At 34.3% G+C, this 16,497-nt stretch overlaps 2 protein-coding genes across 3 annotated transcripts; one reads left to right on the top strand and one right to left on the bottom strand.

The window, feature by feature from the left end:
* The first annotated feature begins 3,765 nt into the window (after positions 1-3,765).
* LOC108730199 (uncharacterized) lies at positions 3,766-6,826 on the top strand. Its single transcript, XM_018459758.1, has 9 exons — positions 3,766-4,178; positions 4,273-4,497; positions 4,612-4,812; positions 4,907-5,125; positions 5,213-5,425; positions 5,813-5,937; positions 6,013-6,113; positions 6,188-6,318; positions 6,686-6,826. Exons 1-9 carry the CDS (start codon positions 4,017-4,019, stop codon positions 6,824-6,826), a joined length of 1,518 nt encoding a protein of 505 aa, XP_018315260.1. The 5' UTR covers positions 3,766-4,016.
* A 4,103-nt stretch (positions 6,827-10,929) lies between these two features.
* Positions 10,930-16,239, bottom strand: mys (position-specific antigen beta subunit myospheroid). Of its 2 annotated transcripts, none has more exons than XM_018459772.1 (10): positions 15,774-16,015; positions 14,920-15,103; positions 14,474-14,786; positions 14,163-14,391; positions 13,995-14,079; positions 13,125-13,772; positions 12,673-12,984; positions 12,165-12,365; positions 11,451-11,954; positions 10,930-11,118 (listed from the first exon to the last, which is right to left on the bottom strand). In XM_018459772.1, exons 1-10 carry the CDS (start codon positions 15,785-15,787, stop codon positions 11,053-11,055), a joined length of 2,556 nt encoding a protein of 851 aa, XP_018315274.1. In that variant the 5' UTR covers positions 15,788-16,015; the 3' UTR covers positions 10,930-11,052. The 2 variants fall into 2 exon arrangements, with proteins under 2 accessions (XP_018315274.1, XP_018315275.1); XM_018459773.1 differs by lacking the exon at positions 15,774-16,015 and adding an exon at positions 16,039-16,239 and having other exon boundaries at positions 11,037-11,118.
* Between the last annotated feature and the right edge of the window lie 258 nt (positions 16,240-16,497).

Raw genomic sequence — 16,497 nt, 5'->3', positions numbered from 1 at the left:
ATTATAATCCAAATAAAAAATATTTATTAGAAATATTTATTTATATTTTTATTATAAATATTACATACAGGTAAAATATTTAGTCTATATTTTAATAATACTTCGAATAAAGCTTTTTATAAAATATGTATGAAATATCTATGACATTTCAAAAAATTAATGTTAATAATACTTATCATAAATATTCTGTGCTGTCTGGGATGTACCTTAATTATTCACAAATACTCTACTCGATTTTTGAAATTTCTTTTTCGGGATTAATTAATTCTTAATTAGTTAATTATTGAGATAGCGGTAACGATGTAAAAATGAATTCTTAAAAAAAATAGTAAGTAATTAATTTATTTTCAAAACGTATTTATTTCTGTTATTTCTATGAAAAAAAGATTTCCGAATTCAATTTTATAGCTCGTTTGATCTATCATAAAATAAGATCAATAAGGACAATCCTATATTATTAACAGAGGAATATTTCACTTTTAAATAGAAAATTCTTAAATTTAGAATAAATAATCTTCATCCAATTTCAAACCAAATTGATGTCAACACAAAGCTTACAGCAACATTACTGCAATGTTTGCAATATACTGGGTGTCCCAAAATTCGCGAATCAAAATACACAGCAAGGTAGTTTTCGAAAAATTAAGTAATATATACATGTATATATAAAAGTTATATATACATTTTTATTTCAAACAGTAGTTTTTTCAGATATAAAGGTTTAAATGTAATCAATTACGAAGATTACGTTTAGACGGTCACTTGTCTAATCGCGCGTGTAGTAGTATCAGTAAGTGCACACTTCAGCGTTTAAATGCAGTTCGTAATTGACCATATTTAAACACTTATTTTTTCACAAACTAACGCTTAAAATAAAAATTTACAAATAACTTCTTACTTAATTTTTTGAAAAAAATATCTTAGTGTAGTATTTTAATTTGCAAATTTCGGAACACGTATACCCTGTATATTGCTGAAATGATCTGTGCTGTATAGATCGTGTTATAACATCAGATATAGACTTATCATAAACTTAAAAATATATACTTAAATTTATATTTGTTACTCTTGTTTTAATGCAATAAATCAATCTTATTAATTATTAATTCAAGAGAGGGGACTAAAAAAGAATAATTGATTTGATCTTAATATTTTATTACTGCATAAGGTTGCGATAAGATTAATACGTCAAGGATATTTTTTTGTTTCGTTATCAGAAAAAATTTCTGATAACGAAACAAAAAGTATTCTTGACGTATTAGGAGGGGACGGCTTACGGATAGACGAAGAATTTGTAGATACAAATAATACTATTCTAATCAATTGGATAATACTATTCTAATCTATTGGACCTTGACGTTTTAATCAAGGTAATAGACACAGTAGCACTAATTACGGATAAGAGAAATACCTATTTCCGTCTGGAGTGGAATGTTTTTGGAGAATTAGATTGTAATTTTAGAGATGACGCTTGTTCTTGCAATGCTCCGTCTCGGCACACAACAAATACAAACTATGATACAAGCACCAATTATTGTACAACCTTTGCATGTGCATGATCTATTCTACGAAACACACATCCTAAATTAAACTAAAGAACATAACTCTCTAGGGCTATTCTTTTTGGCCTGAACTTTTGCACCAGTTCATCTTTTTTCCTCTTTTTTCCTTCTGGAGAGAAAAGGAAGAAAGATGAATTGGTGTAAAAGTTTAGCCAAAAAGAACAGGCCTTCTGTTAACATTAAGCCTCCCGCACAGCACCTTTCATTGGAAATATACAGGGTGTCCCATAACTCACCTGACGACGCTCGTGGGCAGGTAGAGCGGACTAAACTGAGTCGAAAAGTCCTCTACTATTTTGTAATTTTCGCAATAATTAACAAGATATTAATTATTAAAAATTGCCGAATATCGGTCTTCAATAATTTTTTTCTCAAATACTATCAATTTTACAAAAAAACTGTAAGAGATAAAAATTGTTTATTTTCTTCTCATAGAATTCTAAGAATTTTTTCAGAATTTTTTATCAACTTTTTAAGTACTGCATTTTCTTATTTTTACCATCATGAAAATCCGGTATTAAAAAATTCTGAAAAAATTCTGAAAAAATTCTCAGAACTTTATGAGAAGAAAATAAACGATTTTTGTCTCTTGCAGTTTTTTTGTAAAATTGATAGTATTTGAGAAAAAAATTATTGAAGACCAATATTCGGCAATTTTTAGTATAATTAACATCTTGTTAACTATTGCGAAAATTACAAAATAGTAGAGGACTTTTCGACTCAGTTTAGTAGCCCACGAGCGTTGTCAGGTGAGTTATGGGACACCCTGTATATTAAATACGTATCTATATTGCATTTATAGTACATTGCGTTTCATTTCATATCAAATAAAATCCAGGTAGAACACGGAGTCATAATTAAGTCATAATGGTATCACAGGACGTCATGATGATGTCCTCATGATTTCTGTGTTCTACTTGGGAATGTATTAAATACGTAATTAACGCAATGGATATGAAATATCCAAGTCGAAATACGTACTTAATACGTATGAAACATGTAGCAGATATATTGTGCATATTTAAATGTATAGATATCAAACACGTATAAGTTGATACATATATAACAGAATGCAGAATATAATAATACGTCATAAGATGACGTACCGTAGAAGCACCACATATAACATTAAAAAAATTCATAAACGGATAGTTTTGAGCAAGTGTTTGTGTTCGTGGTTATTATAATCGACTGTATCTAAAAATAACAACAACATTAAAGTATCATATTAGATCGCGATGTGAACACACAACAGTAAAAAAATAGAGGCTTATTTCAGTCAAGTTTGAATTTTTAATGCTGATCGAAACAATTCGTGTGAAAAAAATTTAGGTTAAATAGTAAAAAATAATTTAAATTATATAGTAAGTCAAAGGTAAGTTCCCTTGATGGAAAAAAATCTTAACAAAAAAGTACAGAAAAACTGCATAGATCGAGACAAGATTTTAGAAATTGTTAATTTTTCCTAGATATTTGTAGTAGGATGTAGAGTAATGTAGGATTCACACTGCGTACGACATCCGATGTACAACGATACCGATAAGAGAATTCGATTCTAGTTAGCGATATTTTTATCTACGTATACTTTGTAAGTTGCATATTGCGATGTGTCCGTCGTACGTACGTCGTCGGACGAAAAAGTTAAACCTTGACGAACATTTTCATACGACAAGCATCATCGTACGACAAAATATTGCTAGCTGAAATATTTAGAAAACCAGCTCTCCTATTGGATATCGGATGTCGCATGTCGGATATCGTGTAAATCCTACATTAGGTTTGTTTACCTTTATAGAAATTCTTAGTTTTTCGTAGATATTCGTAGTGGGAAATACAATGTTGTGATTAATTTCACTTTTTGAATCATAAAATTTTAGAGCCAAAGTATCGATCAAAGGTGCGTTCAGGGAGACGCTATTAGCGCTATTTGTGTCATTTTATCCTTGTTTTACGTTTAATAAACAACGAAGATAGAATAACAGAAATAGTGTTATTAGCGTCTCCTCGAACGTACAAGTAATTGGCATTAAAATTTTTTTAAATTCAAAAATAGAATCACCCACTTTGGCCTGTAAATAGCTTATATAATACATATACATAATACATTTTGAATACGTATTTGCAATATTAGGAATACGTATCAGATGCATAATTTACGTATTTAATACGGAAAGAATATATATTGTCAAATGTATATGCAATGTAAATTATGTATCTATAGGAGATAGCACGGAAATTCATCGGTATTAAATACGTATCTGATACATGATTTATACGAAGAACAGGCCTATTAACTCTCTGTTCTTCAACATAACGTCTCTTTTGTTTATTTACATCCGCAAGACTCTGGCCAGATTGACTTTCACTTGAAATTTTAAGCAAGTGCTATAAAAGAAGAAGAAGAAGGCTGCGAATACACGACTACATAAGTATTTAACGGGCCAAATCGGAAGTATGGATGAGCAGGATGAGTATTGTTTGTTAAAAAAAGAGCTGAAACAAGTAACCAGAAAAATTATGGAGAATACATTTAGCATATCTAACGCGGAATGTGCTAATTCATCTTGGGACGAAAATGCAGAGCGTAAACAATTACGTGAGATGATTAATAAATTGGTAAGTTTTGTCTCGCCTGTCTGTCTAAGTATTCTTCTTTTTAACGAATATTTCTGACTATCAGTTAAAATTGTAATACTTATGTTCTAAAAAGATTACGAATACACGACTACATAAGTATTTGACGGGCCAAATCGGAAGTATGGATGAGCAGGATGAGGTGAAGAATGAGTGTCGTTCGTTAAAAAAAGAGCTGGAAAAACTAAGCAAAAAAATGATTAAGGAGAATGCACCTAGCACATCTAACGCGCAATATGCTAGTTCATCTCGGGACAAAAATGCGGAGCGTAAACAATTACATGATACGTTTGATAAATCTGTAAGTTTTGTCTCGCCGTTTGTCTAAGCATTCTTCTTTTTAACGAATATTTCTGACTGTCAGTTAAGATTGTAATACTTATGTTCTAAAAAGATTACGAATACATGATTACAGAAGTGTTTGATGGGCCAAATCGGAAGTATGGATGAGCAGGGTGAGCTGCATGATGAGTGTCATCGGTTACAAGAAGGGCTGAAAAAACTAACCGAAAAAATTAAGGGGAATATACCTAGCTCATTTAACGCGCAGTATGTTAGTTCATGTCAGGACATAATTATAGAGCGTAAACAAATACATGATATGTTTGATGAACTTGTAAGTTTTGTCTCGCCTGTCCGTCTAAGTATTCTTCTTTTTAACGAATATTTCTGACTATCAGTTAAGATTGTAATACTTATGTTTTAAAAAGGTTGCGAATGTACGACATAAGTATTTGACGGGCGAAATCGGAAGTACGTATGAGCAGAGTAAGCTGAAGACTGAGTGTCGTTTGTTAAAAGAAAAGATGAACAAACTAACCAGGAAAATTAAAGAGAATTCACCTAGTACATCTAACGCTCAATATGCTAGTTCATCTCGGGACAAAAATGCAGAGCGTGAACAATTACATGATACGTTTGATAAATCTGTAAGTTTTGTCTCGCCTGTCCAAGTATTCTTTTTAACGAATATTTCTGACTATCGGTTAAGACTGTAGCACTTATGTTCTAAGAAGGTTGCGAATACACGACTATATAAGAATTTCATGGACCAAATCGGAAGTATGGATGAGAAGCAGGAGAAGAATTGTTCGTCAAAAGAAGAGGTGAAAAAACTAACCAGAGAAATTAAGGAGAATATATCTAGCACATGTAAGGCGCAGTATGCTAGTTCATCTCGGGACAAAAATGCGGAGCGTAAACAATTACATGATACGTTTGATAAATCTGTAAGTTTTGTCTCGCCTGTCTAAGTATTCTTTTTAATGAATATTTCTGACTATCAGTTAAGATTGTAGTACTTATGTTCTTAAATTCTTAAGTAATTCAGGATACTTTCGAAATTCTCAGGCTTGTAACTGGTTAATAGGAGCTCTTGGTAAATCATTCGTAGAAAATCTGTATGCGTCTTTTTACATCAAAATTAATTAAATTATTCTAATTCTTTCCTTTAGCCTCTATAAAATTTTCGGCATTTCTCTCAAAAATATATATAATGAACCTATATAAATAAATATAATAAATTTCATTTAATATTCTTTATCTAAAACGTTTTTTTTAACAGTAGGTATTACATATTTATAACGAATCTGATAAATTCTTTGCCTCTGATGCAGATGCCCAGCAATCTTGTGATAAAAGTTGGACTGCGATCTATCCATGTCAATAAATTTGTGGTACAGAATTGTTCTTCATATTTCAAAAAGATAGACCAATTTATAACGTCTGAAGACAGTCAAGAGTGAGTATTGTAAAACAACCCATGTTATTCTTATTAAGAATATTTTATATTTGATTCGTGTGCTTCTCCTTATAGTGTTATCAGGCTCGATCAGTTTTCGTATGTTACGGTTTACACCTATTTTAAATATATATATACCGGCGACATTGATCTTGTATCTTTGGACAAGAAATTTGGTGAATTTCAATTATAAATATGTACAATTATACGTTGTTGTTTAAAGTTCACGACTAAAATCATTTCATTGCAGATCTCTTAATAATGGCCGAAAAGTTCAACGACATTCATTTGCAAACAAGTTGCTATAAGAAAATAAAGGAAGAAATAACTAAAGAAAATTTAATCTTTGCTTACAAAACTGCGCAAAGGTATAATAACAAGGTAATTGGCAGTCTCGAATTTTCCTTTTTTTTCTATTATTTTCTCTTTTCTGGAAGAAAGTACCATGACCTATATTCTATAATGAAATTGATATATTAGTATTTAGTTCGATTGCAATTTGGTTTTATTCTTATTTTTAATGTAGAATATTTTTTCAAATTCTTTATGCTATTTATGAGTTAGGAGGATGACAAGATTGGAGATTAGTTCTGAATGTATCGTTGGACAATTTTTCTATTTTCAGTATTGCTTTAGAATTCATTAACTGCAGAAATGTATCTTTATTCCTTATTTATTTATTCAACAAAATGAACATTGTATTTTTATAATATTTATATGTATTCTCTCTCCCCACATTAATTTTCAGATAGTGCAGGAATATTGTTTTGAATTCTTCATAGAAAATACAGATGCGAGTAACACGGATAGCTTTAAAGAATTGGATGAACATACAAGAAGCACTTTTATAAATGAAGCGAAAAAATCTTATGGTTATTTTAAGCTATGATTCTATTTATTTTAAGAAAGTAACATACATTTTGATAGAAATAATCATATCAAACTTTCATATTAGTATTTAGGGGAGAGTGGTCTAAATCGGACCGTGTTCTAAATAGGACCTTTTTAATTTAAATGAATACGCTTAAGCAGATTTGCGTACTATTTATAATGTAAAGTCCTTATAAGACACCGAACATGTGATAGCAGTTTCTCTGTCATAACATTCATAAAATAAAGGGAAATATGTATTTTCAGCCATCGTGCGAAAATTTTTTTAAAAAAGAAAATCCTTGTAAATCATTATTTAAAAGGTGTTAAAATTTGAAAAGTAATTGATTTAAAATAATTAAAGAGTGTAGAATTAAAAAATATCAAGCGCGCATTTCGTGATCACTTTTGCGGTTTATTGTAAGATTTGTTCCAAAGTTCGAAAGGACCCGTGTCCAAATCGGACAATACAGTGAATAACTTATAGGCCTGGTTGTAGTACTGGTAATCGACTGACTAGATCTGGTCCAAGCAATTAAATCAATAAAATATCATGAATCATCAGACTCAGATTAATTGAGTTTTATTGATTTCAATTCTAATAATATAAACAGTCAGTATTTTCTTTTTTCGTGAAAAAAATGTTTATCTTTGACTGTCAAATTGCTCGTTTTTACTCAATACTAAGAAAAATACATTAAAATATTTTAAAATTTTATCTAAAAATCCATAAAAATAGGAGTTTTCGATTTGAACCAGGGGATGGTCCGATTTGGAACCAATAGTTCTAAATCGGACCGGAAAAAGCATTTTTACATTTTCCATTATAGTTTAACACAAGTGAGAGATACGTCAAAATAATCTCAAGTAAAAATGAAGGGAATTAAATGATCTTTCCAACAGAACCTTCGATTTTACGATCGGACTTTATTTATGCCTTATAGAGAACAAAAACTGCAAATAGATCCGATTTAGATCACTCTCCCCTATAATTTACAATTAATATTAACATTAATATTTAGTTAATATTAATATTTATATTAATATACTACTTTTTATTTTTAATTTATAATGTTTTTTTAATAAAAATATATTTTTTTTAAATAAAATATACCTTAAAGAGTAAAAAAAATTTTTTGACACTGTGCTAGTAATTAGTAACAATATAACTGACAAAAATTTTATTCAAATTTTATTTAAATTGTGAATTGAAATAAAAACTTTCTTATTAAAAAATGATTGACCGTGCACTGCTATAATTAATTTTCACGCTATACATATTGATACATCCTCACGTATTCCCATATAAGAGTAGAACTTATAGTCCGATTCATTAAGATCATCAAGTAAAGTCCTTTCATCAATGTATGGAATCGAGGTTATCATGAGGAGACTCACGGCGAATAGCTGATCGATACATAAGAAAGGATAGAGCACGCAGGAGAGATAATCCATGTTCTCTTTCCCCTTTTTTCTTCTTCGTACTCTCCACGCTCTCGTTGCACGAATACACACACGGCCACCGTGTGACGTCGTTCAATATTCTTGTGTTAATTTAGTCATAAATCAATTTTTCATGCCCTCCTGCTATTCTAGCTGACACGATGATCCGCGACATCCCTTGGTAGTTCTCAGAGCTTCCTCAGATAGGACACAGAAGTCATGAAGTTGCAGGCCTATTCTTTTTCCATATCCTAGGACTGAACTTCTTGCACGGTTCATTCCTCTTCTTTTTTTCACATTGGAGAGAAAAAGATAAAAGATGAACCGTGCAAGAAGTTCAGTTCTGGGATATGGAAAAAGAACAGGCCTATCTTAAAAACTACCTGGGCAATCCCCTGTAAGTGAGAAAACGACGGTGTTTTACTAACACATTGTCTTTATTAGTCCTCGTCTAGGATTTTACATATCATCTAACGAGTCTTGCGAACTATCGCACGTGGAGTGACATCGACTATAATTAATTCTCGTTGGAGTTATACAATATATGTATGTATATAAAAGAAAAAATGCGATTAATGTCGCGAGGACGCGGTTAGCGATACTGTAAAATTAGCCATCAAAACATCATAAAAAAAGAAAGAATAAAACGATTTAGACAAACAACACGATAAATGTGTACATAACGATCGCGCGGCGAACTCGATATTTCGCGTCTACCGCGTTTATTGTTATTAGTCTCTTTTTCGTGGCACAATGAAGAAAAAGCCACTTCTGCGCCCCTAATCCTTCCGGGTCAATCTGACTCCGTGAGATTCACGAAGAGAAAGAAGATTGAAATAAATAATTCAACTGTCACACACGTAACTGTTTACTTTCAGAATTATTTATATTTTACGTATTCCGGAAAATTCTCGGTGTACTCCTTTTACGTTAGAAATATCGTAATCGATTACGATTGATTACGTGACGTACGGGAGGTAACAATCCTTAGTTCTATGTCAATTTTCTTTGGGAGAATTTGGAGTTCGAGAAAAACACTTCATGCCAATCATTCGTGCTTTATAATTGAAAGTATCCGTCTCTTTCGCTACAATAGTTTCTTTTTCAAAAAGAAATTAAACGTTGTGAAACTCGAGTCTTTCAATACTTCCAAAAAATCGGAATTAAATTTATAGGAAAATATATATAAATTTATTGGAAATATCTCAATTTTTCTTACTTGATTCCGAAAAATTACAACGAAAATGTAAGGCGTTCATAAGATTTTCTTTAATTTAGTACTTGAGTAATAAAACTTTATTCGACATTTTTTCTTGCGCTTCTAAATTCTTTTTTCTCGTAAAGAATTGACATTTAATTAAGGAGCATCCTACATATGTGTATATATGTATTTATATAGATTTTTTACGAAATAATACGCGAGTCATATAATCGTGCAGTTATCATCATCGAGCTAACGTTATAACACGGAGTAAACTTATTTCTACTCGGGTTGGGCAGTACTTTATACATTTATACAATTTCCTATAAACACTTTCGAGTCTCCTTAGTTGCGCAAAAATATACTCTAACGATTAAAACAATTACATTACAGGATATAAAGTTCGCAGGTAAATGCAAATTCGTCGAATTTCGCTGCGTGAAGTATCTTTAGTATACATTACAGATTGCACTGGTAAATAGTGTGAAACTTTCGAGTGTGAAACTTTCGATTCGTTTCTGACCAAAGAAACAATGTTTTTTTTTCCACGTATAGCAAACATAACGTAGTACGAGATGTAATTTAATATATGCGATATATATTATGAATGGAATTAACGATGGAGAATAAATAAAAAATTTATATACGATCTATTTCGCTTGATCTCGGAATTACAACAACTTTTGCGTTTCAATTATTCTCAAACTATTACAACTGATTGCCTCGAAATAGTTATGAATGCTCAGTTTCGTATCTGCATAATTTTGCTGACTAAGAACTAAGAACGACGTTCATAGCATTTTATGAGTCATTCCACAGTTCGCTCTTTTGAAAAAAAAACAACGTAGCTCGAAATTCTAATAGTTTGCCGCTTTCTAATATTTGCCAAGCGCTTTTCTTTATCTTGAAAGTGACACCGGAAATTTATCACAATACAGAAATAGCAAACTTGCACATAATGCATCTAAATAGCTGATACACACAACAAAGCGAAATAGATCCATGTATAGATTTCTCTCTTGTTTCTGCACAGGTTCTGAATTCATAGACCCGTATTCAGAACGCGCTTTTATCGATAAAAGTGTGCTTTTATCTCTGAAATTCTATAATATGCGTGACGTAAAGTATAGTATGTTAGCGCGCTAACATCGTTGTTAGCACGTTCTGAATACGGGCCATAAATTATATCTCACATATCAACTAACGTCCCGTACATTGTTATATAAATATTGTAAAAAAGATAAAAAAAATCAGGAGTTAATGCAAATGCACTATGATACTACGTTAAAGGCACTTGAGTTTTAGAATTAGCCTAACTAGCATGGTTCTTAAAACATCGCGATAAAATTACGACTTCGTAAATAATTAGCGCGTTTCACGCGCGCGCGCGCATGCATCCGAAATGCAGTCTAAGTTATATGGCAGTATTAAGTCGTTCTTTACAAATATCTCAACAAAAAATAGAGCAGACCGTTCGAACGAGTATGCGGGCGGCATTCCCGATTATTTGCAAATTATTTGAAATCGCATTTCGTCGCAACGACGATGCGATTCTTTTTTGAAAATCTCACATCTTATCCTTTCTTCCATTTTGAGACGCGTTATTTCCCGGCATAGGTCGGATTCTTGAAGGTGGAAGTCGCTTGTTTATAGATTGGATTCTCTCCCTATAAAGCGAGGAAAAAGAATATTTTATACTAATTTGTACAGAACAAATCTTACAAAAAGTAGTACTTGAGATTTTGATAATATAATTAATCTCATATTATCTTTATATTAAATTATGTACTTTACTCCATTTTTTATATTTTATTGCATTACGAGTCCTTTTTTTAATACCTTTTAATTTTTTAATTATACTTTTTCAAAAAAATAATTACAAACTCATCCTGGTATTCAAGATTTCCTTCTATTTTTAAAGTAAAAATTGATTTGAGAAGTTTAATTTTTAAAAGCTCGATCTAATTATGGTTTATAATAATAGAAATACGAATCGTACCGTGTCCCATTTCGCCATCATTCTCTCCTTCTCAAATCGAGCGAATTCTCGTCTATCGTGTATAGTCGTCAGCAGCTTCCACAGCAGTAGCAATGCAAGACCGATCAAGACCACCGCCGCGATCACGCCCAGCACGATGCCGAGCATGTAGACCTGCGGCGGGCACTCACGCTCGTTCTGAGCGCGCACTTGCAGGCAATTGGTCTCATTGTAGTAGTAGACAAAGTTATACTTGCAGTCGTCCTCGTCCGTGCCGAAGCATGGCACCTCGTCGTTGTCCACGTCGACGATTACTGTCTCAACTCCCTCAGGCACAAATTCCTTGCAATTCCTCGCGCATTCCTCCGGAACGCTGTAGTTTCCGGTGCCGTACATCTGGCATTGTACACAGGGCTTCAGCTCTTCACAGCGACTTGGGCAGGTCGGGCACTTATTGCAGTGTTTACCGGAATATCGAATGCTGCCTTCCTCGTGACAGAAGCACTCTCCGCAAATACAGTCACCCTTTATAAAGAAAAAGAGAGGCACCTTACGATGAATCTCTTAATTTTTGTAATATTTCTAAATTTATAACTGAATATCCTCTTCTTTAATTATTAAAATAATGTGTGAATATAAATATAATTATTATATTTCACTGTTACTAAAATTATGCCAGAAAAGAAGGATAAAATAGTAAGTGTAGTTTTTTGTCATATACTTTCAATCACTTACATGGCCTGAGCAGAGCACACCATTCGTGGTTCCCGGCGCGATGCAGGAATCATTAGAAGACCTGCAGTTGCAGGATGCTCCGGTCCAGCCAGAATTACAGACACACTGACCGCATTCGCAAGTGCCATGATCAGAGCAGAGCTTACCTTGATCACGATCACAAGAGAAATTGTCGCACTCGCAGAAATGTCCCGATATTATCTGCAAGAATATAAATCCATATCGCAAATATTCTCCACGTGAATATTGTTAATTGTATTTATCTGTTCCATTTTGTTTCATTTCTAATTTTACCTGTCTTCTTTGCATTTCTTATATATTTTCCACTGTGTGTAACTATTGTTACTTGAGATGATAATTAATAAGATATTAAAAATTAATAAATAAATTTTGTAATTATAGATGCAAAGATTAAAGAAGATCATACCAACCGATAGTCTTTAAAAAAAAAACGTTAAAGAAAAATGTCTCATACAAGAATTTATCTACTAGAGAATTCAGAAAATACCTCATCCGGATTCTCCCGCTCCTTGCACTCGCACTGACCGCAGGCGCACGTGCCACGGCCGGAGCAGTCCACGAGGGAGGTGTTGTCGGGACGACAGGACTGGAAGTGCTTGTCGAAGCCAGTTAACTCCTGGTGTGAGCTGCATTCGCAGCGTTTGCCGAAAAATCCATCGTAACACTCGCAAACGCCGCACTTGAGCGTGCCCATGCCATTGCACTCGGCTGAATGCTCCTCATACATGTGACCTTGACGCTCACACTCGCAGTCGCACAGCATCTCCAGATTCACGGTGAGGGTTTCGTTGATACCGACCTGGAAAAAAAAGTCCGATTAATACAACGATGCTAAAGTAAAAATAAGAGAAATATATAAATGTAGAAAACAAAAATAAAACAATTAAATGATATATTTTTTCAATTGATCGATTAGGTTTGCATAATAATTTGATTTACCGGATAAATATCAAACTTCTGCTTCCATTCCGATCTGTTGGCTGGGCAGCTAGTAACTTCGATCTCCGCGATGAACTCTACTTTCGTGCCGACTTTTAGTCCGTCGCATTTCGATGTCTCAACCGCCGGTCCAGTGCCCAAGCAGCTCGAGAAGTATTTTACCTTGATCGCGCTGCTGGCTGTGTCTTTCATCTCCACCGAGCTTGAGATAGCATCGTACTGCTCACGAATCAGTTCCACGACGTTGCTGGAATCGTCCGAGAGTTTGCCGGCAAAGGAACCTTCCACTTGCTTAGTTAGTCGCTTGTAGACGTTGATCTGTTCCTCGGTGACCGCCCATATGATGTTTATCGCGTTCTGCTTCACCTTCAGGTTGATCTGGGAGATGCTCGGATAGTCTTGCAGAGACGAGTGGGTGTACGTGCCACCGATATCTAAATGGCAGAGACCGTCATTCGGTTTGATAATACCACCCAGCTTACCGTCGCCCGCGTAGTGAAAACCGGCGTCTGTTGAGAATACCAACAGCCGGCGCGCTTTCTCGCGCCAACCGATCTGATTCCGACAAACTATCGCCTGCATGATCGCGTCGAAGCCACCTTCTGGCGCATCAAGGTTGCCAGATACTGACGCGTTACGTACTAATCCCTGTAAACAAGGACGTCTCACTAGAAAAATCGGTAGAGAATAAGATTTTTTATTAGTTTCAATCCAGAATTAATGAAGTAATCTTTCTGAATCTAGAGAATCAAATTGTGAAGTTAAACTACATTAATAGAAACAGATTAAAATTAGATTTATTAAGTAAGTTAGATTTGTATTTATGATTTAAAATTTGTACATTATGCTTATATATGGATATTTATGTACCGCAAATTTGCTTGTATCCTGAGAAAGCCTCATGATGTTCTTGTATCCGTAAGGTGCCGCGCAACCGTCACACGGTTCGATAAGACTAAGAGATTAAAGATTTAAAAAATGAGATAATGGCACATTGAACACCATGGTATACTTTCTTCGGTTTATCTCGAGACTTACGATTTCGGCACCGTATTGACGTACGGCATCACGACTTTGTCGACAAAGCTACCGAAACCCAGACGAAAATTGCTCGTAATCTTGCTCATACTCTCGACCAATAATTGGCCCAAGTCAGACAGTTTTTTCTTGTCGTCCTCCATAGATTTGCTTAGATCCATAAGATAGTAGAGATCGACAGGATAATCCTCCGCTTGAGAATAAGCGAAGGCCATTCTGTAAGCTTCATCTGAAACAAATTTACGTATCAAGTCGATAAAATAAAATATGCACAATTTTAGTTTCATTTTCAAATAATAATAATAATTTACTTATTCTGAGCTTCAGATTAACTTCTTGCGGCCACATTTGCACAGCCTCTTGCCTTCTGCTCCCACTACCGCCCCAACTCTCCTTATGAGAATGCGAAGAAGACGAGCTGGAAGACGAAAAATTGGAATACGAACTCTCGATGCTACCGTATCCTCCTCCTCCTCCGCCACCAGTGGCGTAACCACCCTTCGTCAAGTTCCGATGTCGCAGCATGCTGAAGACGTTGTCTGGATTCCATGTGTATTCAGGAGGACACGTCGCAAATATTTTAGTATTGATGTTCGGCAGGAAGCACCTCTTTTCTGAGAATTTCTATGAAAGCAAAGTCACTTTAGAATCGATATTAATAAAATATTAAATTGCAAATTTACTCATCTTTCTGTCAGCGAAAGAATTACATAAAGAAAAGATATAAGAATTTTTGATCAAACTAATATAGACTTACTGGTGCTGCGCACCACGCACAATGTGGAGTCTGTATGCATTCATGGCATGTCTGTTTACTGATACATGGATTCATGCCAGTCAATCTCTCTGGAGAAGGAGAATAGTTTGCTTGCACAAACGAGGCTGATAGGCTCGTCGCTAGCACCCCCAACGCAAGGATCCATCTTGAGCTGCCGAACATTCTGCAAAATCACAGATAAGCCACAATTAATTTTTTGATTTAACAAAAAACATTCATATAAACAAATATTTAAAAAATAAGAGAAAATAAGAAATTTAAACATTCTGCAAAATCGCAGGTATATAATATATACCGGTACACACTAGTGCATCTAACCAAATTTGTGATAAGAGGGATGTCGAAAAGAGTTTTCAGCAGACTGATGGAACAATGACTCAGAATACATAAAGATAACCATTTCAAATTAGAAGGGACAGTCTCAAATTTTAATTCTTTGTTCTACTTAAAATTAATTCCTAAATTAAGGACATAATTACGAATTTCACTTCTTTTGTGAAAACAAAAAATGTTAAATATAATTTTCAAATAACGTCTGAAGAATTATTTATTTAAAAAACCCAAATATCATTCATAAAATACACTCAGTATAATTAAAAAAAAAAAAAAAAAAAAAAACAAAATGTAATCTCCTAACTTGATGTAATTTTTGTTATGATCTCGTGTAACGTTATATTTGTGTTAATTAGTTATTTACAAACATAATATTGTTCATGAGGTTCAATAACAATTATAAAAATTTTATCCATTGAGAAAAATTTAATTACAACACTGATTTTTGTTTAATGTTCCACTCTCCCTTATTAAGGAGTTGGGCATCTTAAATTACATACGATTTCGCTTCCATTTCCAGGGAACCGTCTCAACACGAAACGGAAGGATCGCGATCGAGTCTTACAATCGGCCGGGGACTGCCTAGTCGTGCACGACGTGCACCCTCCGTTGCTTATTCATACGACGATGCCGTCATCTTTATATTTGCCAAGCATCATCACTCCGATCCGATGTCTGCTCGCGCGTGCGACCGAAGCGGACGATAAACGGCGGAGTTCGTGTCGTAAGCTGCAGTCAAGAGAGGCAAAGAGGAAGCGTGCTTACTTATTTCCGTGAGACGGAGTGTCTTTCCTCCTTCCTTTTTTTCCTCCTTCGTGTTGTTTTACAGCATTACAAGCGTGATGTTTGGTTTGATGTTTCCCTCGTCGTCACTCGGGATCACCATAAATGGCAATCCACTGAACGAACGCACCGACGCACACGCAACACTCCGTAGGGAGCTAGAGAGTGTTCGCTTCTCTCGTTTCTCGCGTCGCGTCGCGTCGCGCGTCGCGCTGCGTCCGGTTAGAGTCCCGAGAAGTAGAGAGTCTGGACATTCGCGGAAGTGCACTCAAAATGGCGACGAATATGTGCGTGTACTCTAGGCTGTGTTCGCTTTGGTTACAACGCTTTAAGCCCGTATCAGACTACCAACTCTGCAGGGGTGCGTTCCAAAACTCGACTCTATCAACTCCGAGTATCATTTATCCTTGTTCTTCACCGAATGTTGAACAAAGATAAAAG

This window comes from Mycetomoellerius zeteki, unplaced genomic scaffold, assembly GCF_001594055.1.
Source record: "Mycetomoellerius zeteki isolate Tzet28-1 unplaced genomic scaffold, Tzet1.0 scaffold86, whole genome shotgun sequence".
NCBI lineage: Eukaryota > Metazoa > Arthropoda > Insecta > Hymenoptera > Formicidae > Mycetomoellerius > Mycetomoellerius zeteki.
This window is presented reverse-complemented; position numbering and strand designations above follow the sequence as displayed.